At 23.0% G+C, this 13,301-nt stretch overlaps 4 protein-coding genes across 4 annotated transcripts; 2 read left to right on the plus strand and 2 right to left on the minus strand.

The window, feature by feature from the left end:
* Positions 1 to 1,041: 1,041 nt before the first annotated feature.
* Positions 1,042 to 2,139, minus strand: PY17X_1132700 (conserved Plasmodium protein, unknown function; the record flags this gene model as incomplete). The annotated part of the gene is made up of 1 exon (XM_726206.2): positions 1,042 to 2,139. The coding sequence occupies one exon, from the start codon at positions 2,137 to 2,139 to the stop codon at positions 1,042 to 1,044; it is 1,098 nt and encodes a 365-aa protein (XP_731299.2).
* Positions 2,140 to 3,203: 1,064 nt separating this feature from the next.
* On the minus strand, positions 3,204 to 5,006 carry PY17X_1132800 (metacaspase-1, putative; the record flags this gene model as incomplete). Its single annotated transcript, XM_022956562.1, has 1 exon — positions 3,204 to 5,006. The coding sequence occupies one exon, from the start codon at positions 5,004 to 5,006 to the stop codon at positions 3,204 to 3,206; it is 1,803 nt and encodes a 600-aa protein (XP_022812447.1).
* Positions 5,007 to 6,449: 1,443 nt separating this feature from the next.
* On the plus strand, positions 6,450 to 8,159 carry PY17X_1132900 (conserved Plasmodium protein, unknown function; the record flags this gene model as incomplete). Its single annotated transcript, XM_720170.2, has 1 exon — positions 6,450 to 8,159. One exon carries the CDS (start codon positions 6,450 to 6,452, stop codon positions 8,157 to 8,159), a length of 1,710 nt encoding a protein of 569 aa, XP_725263.2.
* Positions 8,160 to 10,265: 2,106 nt separating this feature from the next.
* PY17X_1133000 (DNA replication licensing factor Mis5) lies at positions 10,266 to 13,091 on the plus strand (the record flags this gene model as incomplete). The annotated part of the gene is made up of 1 exon (XM_720169.1): positions 10,266 to 13,091. The coding sequence occupies one exon, from the start codon at positions 10,266 to 10,268 to the stop codon at positions 13,089 to 13,091; it is 2,826 nt and encodes a 941-aa protein (XP_725262.1).
* Between the last annotated feature and the right edge of the window lie 210 nt (positions 13,092 to 13,301).

Here is a 13,301-nt window from a genome sequence, read left to right on the forward strand (position 1 = left end):
TTTGTATTTTTCTCTATATTTTATAATGTTATATTTTTCTATATATTTTGTCCTGATATTATTGTTATTTTTTTAATTTCATATAAATATATTTTTTATTTGCTCAAAAATTATAAAATTCAAAGTTTGTAATCGCTTCATGTGGTTATAGCAACATCAAAAAAATGCGCTTAAAAATAAAAGCAATGAGAAAAAAATGAGAAAAAATTAGAAACAAATTAGAAAAAAATGAGAAAAAAATTAGCAAAAAAAATAACGAAAAAAATAACGAAAAAAATGACGAAAAAAATGACGAAAAAAATAACGAATTAAAAAAATTAGCAAAAATATAACGAATTAACGAAAAAAATATTTTTCTTTAAAAATGATAAATAACAATATTAAAAAAAAAAATAATTCTATATATTTGTATGTTTAAATTAAAATGGCGATATTTCATAATTTTTCCAAATTTTAAGAAAATACTTGGGGAGGGGGGTAAATATTTGCTTATATTTATTTAATATACATATATCATGGTTTTAAAGTAAATAACTTTATTTATTATTTTGAAAAAAAGTAAATTCTTAAATATAAATATAATAGTACATTTTATTAATTACACAATATGTTACATGCTCAAATTGTGTTAAATGGTTCCCAATTGTAAAACAGTATGACTACTTGTGCAGGTACATGCATATGCATATGCATACGCATATAGATATACATATATTATTGCTATTTCCAACTTATTTATCAGAATCGCAAAAGAGAAAACAAGTCGTTGCATCAATAGTGGTTTCCTTCTATATGGGCTTGAAATTATATTTGTTGTCAAAGTAATATTTATTATTAATTTTAATTGTATATCTATCGATTTTATACAAAATGTAGTCAATATGCAATTTCGCTACTTGGTGGTTAAAAGTTGGGGCTTAACCCGATGGGTTACCATAAATTATGATGAATTAGTATAATTTCTTCTGTTTTCTTCCTTTTCTTCCTTTTCTTCCCTTTCTTCTTTTTTTTCAAGCCATACAATTCTACATACTTAAGGTTTCAAGTTTTGGGAGTTTGATTTTCTATCATTGTATTATTACTTTTTCCTCGAATATCAATAAAATGTCTTGTTGTGTTTGTTTTAACATTATCGGCCTTCTTACTAGCTTGTGCTTTAATTCTTTGATTGATATTATTTATAATTGTGTATATCATATTTTGAGATGGATTTGCATCTTGTTTACAATTTATATCTTCATGTTTATTATTATTATTATTATTATTATCATAGCTATTATTACTACTAATACTATAATTGTCTTTACCATTTTTAGCTAGCTGTTTTTTTTTTTTTTTATTATTTTTTTCGCTATTTTCTCTATTTTCAGACAATTTCGTATCTACATTTGTTTTGTCCATTTTATTTAATATTTTATCACGATGAATACATATCCTTGGTATTTTATAAATTTTTTGACTTTTTATTTCTTTTAATGTAATTTTATTTTTTGGAGGTTTTGTATTAGTAGCTATATGGCATTGATTTATTTTATATACAACATCTTTTTCTGGTTTTGATTTTAAACGTAATGGTGTGTCACTTTTTAAATATTCATTTGTATGAAATAAAGAAAGAAGATATTGTTCAAGAAGATTGTTTTTACATTCTAAAGGTGAATTAACATATTTTTTATAAACTTGTAACATTTTATAAATAGAAATATTTTCTAAAATTAATATTCGTTTTATTTTCATAAATTTATATAAAGAGTGATATATAACTTGTAATGTGTAAATCATTTTAAATCCTTTTGTTTTTCCAATTAATTCAATTTTTCCATCAATTTTAATTTCTTTTTCAACATTATTTATATTTATATAATTATAAGCAATTTTTTTGGTTTTTTTAAAATAGCTATTTGCCCATATTTGAATAATCAAATTTTCAATATAATCTCCTGACTTGTAAGGTAAAAAAAATTCACAAAAATAGCTTATTTCGTCTGATCCAAATTTAAAATAATTCTTATATTTTATATTTTTCCAATAAAATTTTATATATGGTTTTCCATATAGACATAAACTATCTTTTTTTGTATTATATACATCATGTATTATTAGATGTAATACCAGCATATCTGGCCACTCTACTTCCATTTTTATCGATTTCTTTGATAATTCAGTTATATAACCCAAAAAATTTAAGAAAATAAAAAAAAGAAAATTAGCTTATATTATATGTATATTTTCGAAAAATGACCAGGCTCAATAATCGAACAAACATATAAACCTCACTTTTGGCTATAAATATATTATTTATGAGAAAAGACAAAAAAAAAAATATAATTTTAATCTTTCAAATAATTCCTTTTAAGGTCATCCAAAAGAAAGAATATAAGAGAAACATCTCCAACACATATAGACATTTTTTTAAAAAATAAAGGTAAAAAATTGAGAGTAAAAAATTGAAAGGTAAAAATTAAAGGGTAAAAATTAAAGGGTAAAAATTGAAAGGTAAAAATTAAAGGGTAAAAATTAAAGGGTAAAAATTAAAGGGTAAAAATTAAAAGGTAAAAAATAAAAAGTAAAAAATAAAAGGTAAAAAATAAAAGGTAAAAAAATTGGATTTTCAAAAATATTTCAAAAGCATGTTTAGCTGATGTTTTATCGATAATTTTTTTATATATAGAGAGAAAAAAATTATTTTTGTTTTTTTTTTTTAATTAAAAAAGTGTCATATGCTATTTAGCAAATAAAATGAGAATAAAAATTGCGAAATAAAAATTACGAAATAAAAATTACGAAATAAAAATTACGAAATAAAAAAATGAATTGTGTAAATGGTACAATTTAAGCATCCTATATTAATAAAATAAATTCGAAAAATTATAAAATAAAAATATAATGGCACTATAAAAATTTGCAAAAGACAAAAATAATTGCAAAGGACAAAAATAATTGCAAAGGACAAAAACAATTGCAAAAAAAAATAAAATTATTTGCAGAGTGTTGTATAGAATGTTGCATGTTGTGTGTCTAATTAATGTTTTTACATTTTATATTTTATTTTACTTTGTTTCACTTTTAATTTCATATATTTATGCAAATTTGTCATAAAACATGAACGTTTTTATTTTTTGGCGTTATTTTGGCGTTATTTTGGCGTTATTTTGGCGTTATTTTTGTCGCTATTTTTGTCGCTATTTTTGGCATTATTTATGCTATTTTTTGCCTTTTTTGTCTTTTTTTTTTTTCCATTTTATTACGTTCGTTTGCTGGCCCAGCTCCGAATTCGAATTTTTAAGAATGTTTTTAAAATCGAATTTTCTATCTATGTTAAATTTTTGTGAAGACATTAAATATATTTTTTTTTTTTTTTTATTATACAAATTTATATATGAATAGATAGACTGAATCATATGATGATAAGTAAGTGATTCGATATTATTTGTAATTAGTACATGTTCTAATAAATTTATTTCTGTTGGAAATTCGTTAATTTTTGAATAACTAAATTGTGTAACATCCGCAACAACATGAAATGGATTATATGTTTCTTTCCATTTTTCCTTTTTTAATTTATATTTGTATCCTAAATTTAATATTCCTTCTGAATTAGGACAATCTATAAATGATACTAATTTAACGCCATCTTTTAATGGTTGTATTAAATATTTATGTAAATCGTTATCAATTATTTCGCCTTCTGTTTGAAAATCACATGGTACAATTGTTTGGTTATATCCACCTTTTTCTATACATGTATAATCATATTTTTTATAACTATGGCCTGAATAAAAAAAAAAAAATATATCTCCAGGATTATTATCTTGAACTAGCCATTCTAATGCTGATAATATATTTCTTTTTGTTGGTCTATAATTTGGATTTGTTTGATTATCTATTAGTTTTAATATATTCATTGAAGAATCATAAAAATTATATTTTTTTATTAACAAATCGTTTATTATTATTGCGTCATTAATACTTCCCTTTAATTCATGTGATGTACCACAATAATCTATTCCAATTAACAAAGCTTTTTTTTTATTTCCACATGAAAAATATAATATTTTTTCTGAATTTGGAGATGGGATATAATTTCTTGAATACTGTAAATGCTCTTTATAATGATAAAATTTATCATTATCAGAATTTGAAAAAGGTGCATGATTTTTTGAGTTATTATAATCATAATTTGAGTAACTGTTATTATTACTACTATTATTATAGTGTACATCATTTGGTATGTCATAAGGGTTTTTTATATCATTATTGTATGTATAATTATTTAAATAAGTAGGAAATAAACTATCTTTTGTTTTATTTATATAATTAGAACTATTTTCGTTTGCACCTTTATATATATAGTGACTCACATATTCTGGTGTCGAGATTGGAATATAATTGTTTTGTATTTCTTCCCCACTTGTATATATGGAATTATTTTCCTTTGATTTTTGAAATGTTTTATTATAATTTTGATTATTTTTGTTACTTTCTAAATTTGTAATTCCATCAATTGTATTTGTATTTGTATTAATTAATTGTTTTATGATTGATGCTTCATCTTCATTTTTCCAAATAGCATTTCGTATTTCCTGATCTTGGAATGTGGGTAATAATTCTTTAATATTAAAAAATATGATGTCTTTTTGATTTCTAACAATATTAATTGATAATTCTAAGGTACATTTTTTTAAAACCTCAATAAAAGTTATATTTTCTTTTATTATTTGTCCGATTTTTATACTATTTAATGTGAAAAATGTATAGGCACATTGTTTATTTAATAAGTTACTTTCCCATATTTCTACATAAATAAGTTGGTCTTTTTGGTCATATATATTTGTAATTGGTATTAAAAAATTTTCGTTAAATATGTAACATCCTCCATCTTTTGTTTGACTTTTATATTTTTTATCATCCCAGTATATTTTTACATAATGTGAGTTTCTTTCTAAATTATTTACAAATTTTAATTCATGTGCTTTAACATAAATTTGGTCCATTTGAAAAGACATAATAAAATTATATATAATTACATAAAAATACAAGGTCTATATGTGTGTAGAAAAATGTTATTCCTCTATGAATTGTAAAAAAAAAAAAATTAATTTCCAAATTTGAATTTATGTAAAAACGGTTAAGAAAATGTGAAGAAATAATATATATACACTATTTTTTAATTTGCAAAAAAAAGCACATAAAATTTGTTTACAAATATTTATTTTTCATAGCATATTAATAACACGTTTTGGTGTCATTCATTTTATTTTTTGTATAAATTTGTTTATAATTATTTAATAAAAATTGTATAAAAAATGAATAGTAATAAGCTAACAAAATGGAAACTAATAAAACAAGAGTGTCATTGGGATTGTTAACTGCATTATGTGTATTATAATAAACCCAAAACAAAAATAGTAAAAATAGTAAAAATAGTAAAAATAGTAAAAATAGTAAAAATAATAAAAATAACAAAAATAACAAAAAGAACAAAAAGAACAAAAAGAACAAAAAGAAAGAAAAGAAAGTATTTTCAAAAAATATACACGTATATATGCATATAACTGAAAAAAAAAGTCATAGAAATTTTCCAACAAATATGTCCATATGTACATACAGACTGAATTACCACAGTCTATGTACAAAATAAAATTTTTTGTTTCCAAAAAAAAAAAAAAAAAAGAATTATCATTATATTACATGAACAAGAAATATTTTATTATTCCATTTATTTGGCTGTTTGTTTATTATGGGGTTTTATCATATTAAGTTTTTCAATTATTTAATTATATTGGTATATGTATTGTCATTTTACAAAGTTATATATTATTCTCAGAATATTTATTATGAAGACTGGGACATATGTGTGTTATTTATAAAAAATAGATAAGCTAGCTTAAATACAATTAAGTCAATTTTAATTGAATAAAACTGAATTAAATAGCTGACTTTTATTTTTTTTTTCTGAACGTTCAGAAAGTGTGCACATTTGGAATATTTTTTAGGGCAACTACTGAGTAAAACAAATAAACTAATGAATAATAAAAGAACTTAAGAGTATACCTACTTATTTCCACACCTACCTGTTAATTTAATAGGATATATATAAATAAATATTATACTAATATGCATACAAATCTTTAACAATTTCATATAATAATAAAAACATATAATTTATTATGCCTTTTTTTAATCAATTTTTAATTAATTTTTAGTCATTTTTTAACCATTTTTTAATTATTTTTTTAATAACTTTTTAATCATTTTTTTTTTTTGGATATATTTTTGACATAGGATATGATAAAAATGAGTACTTGATTTATTTCAATTTTTTATATTTTTTTTTCCCTTTTTTTAATTTAGCGTTTATTGGAACGCATTTAAATTTATATAAAATTGGGTTTTTGTTTATCCAAATAATTTTACTACTTTATTATGACATTAATGCAAAAAAAAAAATGGATAATAATATTAAGGAGCTAATTAAAAGGGAAAAAGAGCGAAGGAAATTATTAAGAGATCAAAAAAAAAAAAGTGAACAAAATCCCGAGAAAGACCAAAATGATTTTTCTTTAAAAATTAAAAATAACAATGAAGAGAATGAAGAATACGAAAAAAATAACAACAACATACAGGAATACAAGGATACTAATATTGTAAATGTAATAAAAAATAAGGATAATATTCCACTCAAAAAAAGTAGTTCAAATTCAAATTTAAAAAGAGTACATTTTGAAGAGCCAGCAACACCATTAAATAGGATTAACAAAGATAATAATTTAAAAAATGCATTTATGGATTATTTTGATGAAGATGATGAAGAAAATGATATACCAGATAAAAGTTGTTTTTCTACTACGAACAAGTTAAAGGATAATAGTCAAAATAATGATAAAGGCGTTCCAAAGAATTTCTTTGATATTTCAGTTTCCACAAATATTGAAAATAATTCCTTTGTTAAAACGTCGATAAATACCCAAGTTCAAGGAATAGAAAAAAGTTTAAATGGAGAATTATTAAATAATGATGAAACATCTAATACTTCAAATAATGATACACACAAGAATCCAACTAATGAGGAAAGGATATATATAAATGATAAATACCGTATAGAAAATTTGTTACCTTCCATTGAAAAAGAAGAAAATGTAGAGGTAATAGAAACATATGAAATAATCGATCAGCCGGTTGATAAAATAGACATTGAATGGGGAGAAGATTTTCGAAAAAAAATTCAAAAAAAGAGAAAAGGAATAAGCATTTACGAAGATTATGAAAATGATGAGGAGAATGAATTAAATGAAGAGAACTATCAGAATAAACAAATTGAAAGTGAAGAAAAAAATGAAGAAAATGGAAACGGATTAATGAAATTGTTTAATAACGAAATATATGATAGTAAACACTTCAAAATGTTAGACACAGCATATTACGAAGAGTTGGAATACCTACATAAATTGTTGATAGAAAAAAAAAAAAATATATTAGGTGATTTACATGAGGAAGAAAATGATCAGAATGAAGACAACGATAATGCGATATTAGATGAATTAGATGAATTCCATAAAAAAAATAAAAAAAATAAAAATAACAATAATAATAATGACACATATGAACATTTTAATATTGATGAAATTTACGAATTATTGAATATTAAAAAAAAAAGTCAATATACTTATGGAAACATTGGGACAAATATACAAAACAATAATAATGATAAAGAGTTACATAATGACAATAATACGAATAAAAAAAATAATATCCCTAAAGGGTTTTTTGATGATAAGGAAAAAGATATTCTTGTTAGAGAAAATATTTCTTTATCCAAAATAAATCAAAAGATAGAAGAAATTAAAAAACGAAAAAAATTATTTTTGAAAGAATATAAAAATACAGAAAATTTATTTGAAGAAAAAAAAAACACTTATATTGATTATCTATATGACGATAAATTTGATAACAAAGAAAATATTCTTAATGAAATTAAAACACAAAAAAATAATTTATATTATAATAAAAAAAATGAATTTAAGATAAAAGACGAAAAAAAAACAAAAAAACAAAAACATGCAAATAATAAAGATGATGAGCTTTATGATTTTGAGAATGATCTTTTCGATTGGAGAACAAAAAATATATTCTCATCACGAAATAGCCAAAAAAATTAAAGGGCAATATAAATTTAGAAATATATTAGTTATTTTATTTGTTTCAAATATTTTTTATAACTTTTAAAAAGAAACAAGTTTGTTAAAGATAAAAAACAATAGACAAATGCTAACTATATATAAGATAATATTATTTATTATATAGCTATTGATAAAATAATCTCAAAAATGTTAATGTGTAGTTAATTAATAAAGTAGAATTTGGAAAGGAAGACATATTGGATTGTTTATTCAGTTATTCATGTATTTATATATTTTACATTTTTTTTTTTTTTTGTGTAAACCATGGTATGCAATAATTATAAATATTCATTGCTTTTGCTACGGTTTAAAAGATAGCATATTGCTAATTTTCTTTTAACTTATGCTTTCGCTTCTTTATTTTCTCCTTGCATGTTCAGGTTGTAAACCTGTTTTATCTTTTACTTTCTGACATGTTCAGAAAAAAATATAGTTGCTCATGTATTTTATATGTGTGCAAAGTAATTTTTTTAATGAAAAATTATAGAAAAGAAGAAATATTTGACATACGAATTTTGTTCTTATTCCGTATGCATATTATATATAATTTATTTGTATGCATTTTTGTATTTTGTCTTTTTTTCATGTTTATTATTACAATTTTAATTAATAAAACTTTTAATTTTACAACCCTTGAAAGCCAATTTTTTATTTTATACATTATTACTTTAAAAGCAAAAAAAAATAAAAACCACAAATAGTTAAAAATTTAAGAATACAAATATTTTGTATATGTATAATAGGATGGGATTATACCTAGTTAATTAATATTTATCTAATTTATATTTATCTAATTTATATTATTTTGTATTATTATAATTTTTTTTTTTATGTCTATTTAAATTAACAATAATGAAATAAAATTATAAATGATGTACATAATTTGTTTATGTCTCGTGTGTATATCATAAGAATTTAAGAAATGCTTTGGGTATGTAATTATTTTTCTCAGTAAGGTATATATTAATACACATACGTACACATTTATTTTTATTTTTTTCTCTCATTTGAATTGTGTAAAAAAATTAATATATATAAAATGTAATAAAAAAAACAAACATCAAGAAAAGGTAATTTCATTATCATGTATGTGATGAATGATAATCTTCGAAATGGATAAGTGCAAGGTAGCTAAAGGAAAAAATAAGGAAGATTAAGCACAAAAAAATATAAATTATTACATATATCACATAAATATAATAATATATGCATCAATTGTGGAAGTATAGCGGAAACGCTTCATAAGGGAAGGACATATAAAAATACGATATGTAATTTTGGCAAAATAAAATTTTAATTGTTTATACATTTATTTATTTTTCCTTCGTCTTTAAAATACACTGGAAAAAAACCTTTAATAAATTAAAATAATATATTTACACCTTTTCACATTCCAATAATCTTAGTATGTATTATATATAGCAGGTGTGACATACACAATAAATCCTTTATCAATTCTCTCTTTTTTTTTTAATATTAATTTTTTTTTTTTTTTTAATTTTAACAGTTATTTACCGTGCCATATAGTATCTTAAATTTTTTTGTTTTTTATTATTTTTTATCAATTCTAGTAAATGAGTTACACCCATTTTTATTATGCATGCTCTATTGAAAAAAAAAAAAAATAAAAAAAATAAATAAATGCGAAAGATAATGTATTTCTGTGAATTCAAGTTAAACATTTATAATACACATTTGTTAATATAATTATTAAATATAGCTATTTATTTATGGAAAAAGAGCAGATGAAATATACATGTTCATAAATTTATTAAATTTTTTCATCATTACATATATCCAGTCTGCAATCTTGTTAAGCTCGTTCCGTTACCTTCTTAATTCGAGTTTACCCAAAACTAATAATATTGACAGAATTTGTAATAGGAACAGCAAATAAACCCTATTAAGAGGTATACACACATTTTTCACGACCATCAAAGGCATAATTCCCTTTCGAATTGTTGCTCATCAAGAGTGTCAGAAAATAAGCAAGCAGAAGCTCACATATATATACATATACATATATATATGCATATGCATATACATATACAAATTGTACTAGCGCCACACATTTCGCTTTAAAAAATGTCGAGCATGTTCAACGAAAACGAATTATCTGGGATAGATGCCCACAGCGTTTTTGGAAATAATAATAACAATGAAAGAGAAAATTATGAAAATAAAAGAAAAAGATTTAATGAAAATTCAAACATAAGTGTTAATCAAAGGACAGAAGATGAAGAAGATGAAGAAGATGATGAAGAAGATGAGGAGCCATCTCATGTACAAGATGAAAATATGGCTAAAGTGTTCGAAAAATTTTTAAAAACATTTTCTGAAAAAAAAAATGGTAAAACAGATGGAGATAGTGATGATGATAATGATAGTGTATGGAGAGACAATTTAAATTTTGATTTTCCAACTGAATTAGAAATAGGAAATAATGCTCATTATGTTCAAATATTATATACAATATTACAAAATTCATTTTCACGAAATAAAGTATTAGTAGTTGATATGAAACATGTATTAATGTGGGAACCTACAGATAGAAATCGATTTGATATTGGTAGCCAATTATATATGTACATAAAAAGACATTTTTTAAGAATTTTAGATATTTTTGAACAAAAGGTTCAAATATTAGCTGAAAGTATTAATCCAATTAAAACTAAAGAAGTTGGTAAAATATGTTTAAGATTTTATAATAAAAAAAATCCTATACATTCATTAAGAAGTTTAAGATGTGAAATGTTAGGAGAAATGATAAGTGTAAGAGGTCAAGTTACAAGAACATCGGATGTAAGACCAGAATTAACATTAGCATCTTTTAAATGTAATGAATGTGGAAATATTATTAATGGTGTTAAACAACAATTTAGATATACTCAACCAAATAAATGTCCATCAGCTAGTTGCAGTAATATGCATGATTGGTCATTAGTTTTAGAACAATCTTATTTTGTTGATTGGCAAAAAATCAGATTACAAGAAATAGCACAAGAAAGCCCACCAGGATCTATGCCTAGAAATATGGATGTTATTTTACGAAATGATATAGTAGATAGTGTACATGCTGGAGATAGAATAATAGTAACAGGATGTTTAATTGTTGTTCCAGATATACCAACATTAATGAAACCTGGAGATATACCTAGAAGTGTTGCTAGACAGATGTTAAAAAAAAATGAAAATTCATTAGTATCACAAGGATTAACAGGTATTAAAGGTGTTGGTGTACAAGATTTAAACCATAAGCTTTGTATATATGCATGTCAAATTGAAAAATTAAATAGTTCTAAAAAAGATAGTTCTTTTGATGAAGAAACTCAAGTTGATATTAATTGTGAAGAAATATTAAATTGTGATGATTTAAAATGGTTAAGAGAAATAGCTATGCATCCTAATACTATTGATATATTAGCTGAGTGCATTGCACCGAAAATATGGGGTAATATTGAAATTAAAAAAGGTGCACTACTTATGATGACAGGAGGTGTACAAAAAATTACATCAAATTGTAAATTAAGAGGTGATATAAATATGTGTATAGTTGGTGATCCTGGTACTGCTAAAAGTGAGATATTAAAATATGTAGAAAGTTTTGCACCGAGAGCAATATTTACTTCAGGAAAAGGGTCGACTGCAGCAGGTTTAACAGCAGCAGTGCACCGAGATCCAGATCAAGGAGATACTGTATTAGAAGCAGGTGCATTAATGTATGCAGATCAAGGAATATGTTGTATTGATGAATTTGATAAAATGGACGAAAAAGATAGAGTAGCAATACATGAAGCAATGGAACAACAAACAATATCAATAACAAAGGCTGGTATTCAAGCAACATTAAATGCTAGAGCATCTGTCTTAGCAGCCTGTAATCCAAAATATGGAAGATATGATTCTCTTAAAACATTTGCTCAAAATGTAAATATACCTGCACCATTATTATCAAGATTTGATTTATTTTATACTATGTTAGATAGTATAGATATAGATAAAGATACAAATATAGCGAACCATTTAGTTTCTATGCATTGTGGTGAAGAAGCAGAAAAACATTTAAAAGCTAATGCTGGTAAATTAGATAATGTAAAATTAGAAATTTATCTTGAATTAAGTAAAAGAGTTAAACCCTTACTTACAGATGAAGCAAAATATAAATTAATACATTATTATGTATCATTCAGAAATATAGAATATTCACCAGGTGCTCAAAGATCAATGAGAATGACAGTTCGTCAATTAGAATCTCTTATACGTTTAAGTGAGGCTGTTGCAAAATTAAAATTTTCTCATTTTGTAGATGTAAAACATGTTGAAATAGCTTGTTCAATTTTTAAAGCTTCTATGAAAAAAATATCAAACGAAAAAGAAATTAATTTAGATGAAGAACCCGAAAAAATAGGTAATGTTTCAACATCTATGGGTAATGAAAATAATGGTATTAATAATGGAGATAACCAAACAGATAAAAATATAGAAGTTAAAAAAACAACAGTTATAAAAGCAAGTGAATATCAATGTATATCTGCAATTATTTTTGAAATTATAAAAGAATATGAATTTAATAATAACAATGAATGTATGACACAAGATCAATTAATAGAATCATATTTAAAAGATTATGCAAAAGCAGAATCTACTGAACATTTAGATGAGTGGATACATAAATTAAAAAAAATTATTAGCAGATTAATTAATCAAGATATGAAATTATTAAGTGAAACAAATGAAAATGATCCTGAAAATATTATACTCAGAATTCATCCAAATTATGCAGGCCCATCAACAGAAGGAATTGTATCAAATAAAAATATGTATGGTTATAATACATTTAAAAATTATCAGGCTGATCAAAATGTTCCAGATGATGATGTAGATTTCCAAGATGATATAGAAAATTTTTAATTTTGGTCATATATAATGTATCAAAATGGTTATTTTTATTTTTATTTTTATACTCCTTCATTTTCACATGTACATGTCAGCTGATCTTCGTTATGAATTTGTGTATCATATTTCGTGAATTTCAACTTGGGTTATTTTAAAATATTTTTTGAAGTTATAAGCGAGCGGCAAAGTAGGCCGAAAGTAAGCGGCAAAGTAGGCGGCAAAGTA

This window comes from Plasmodium yoelii (genome assembly GCF_900002385.2).
Source record: "Plasmodium yoelii strain 17X genome assembly, chromosome: 11".
In the NCBI taxonomy this organism is placed as follows: Eukaryota; Apicomplexa; class Aconoidasida; order Haemosporida; family Plasmodiidae; genus Plasmodium; species Plasmodium yoelii.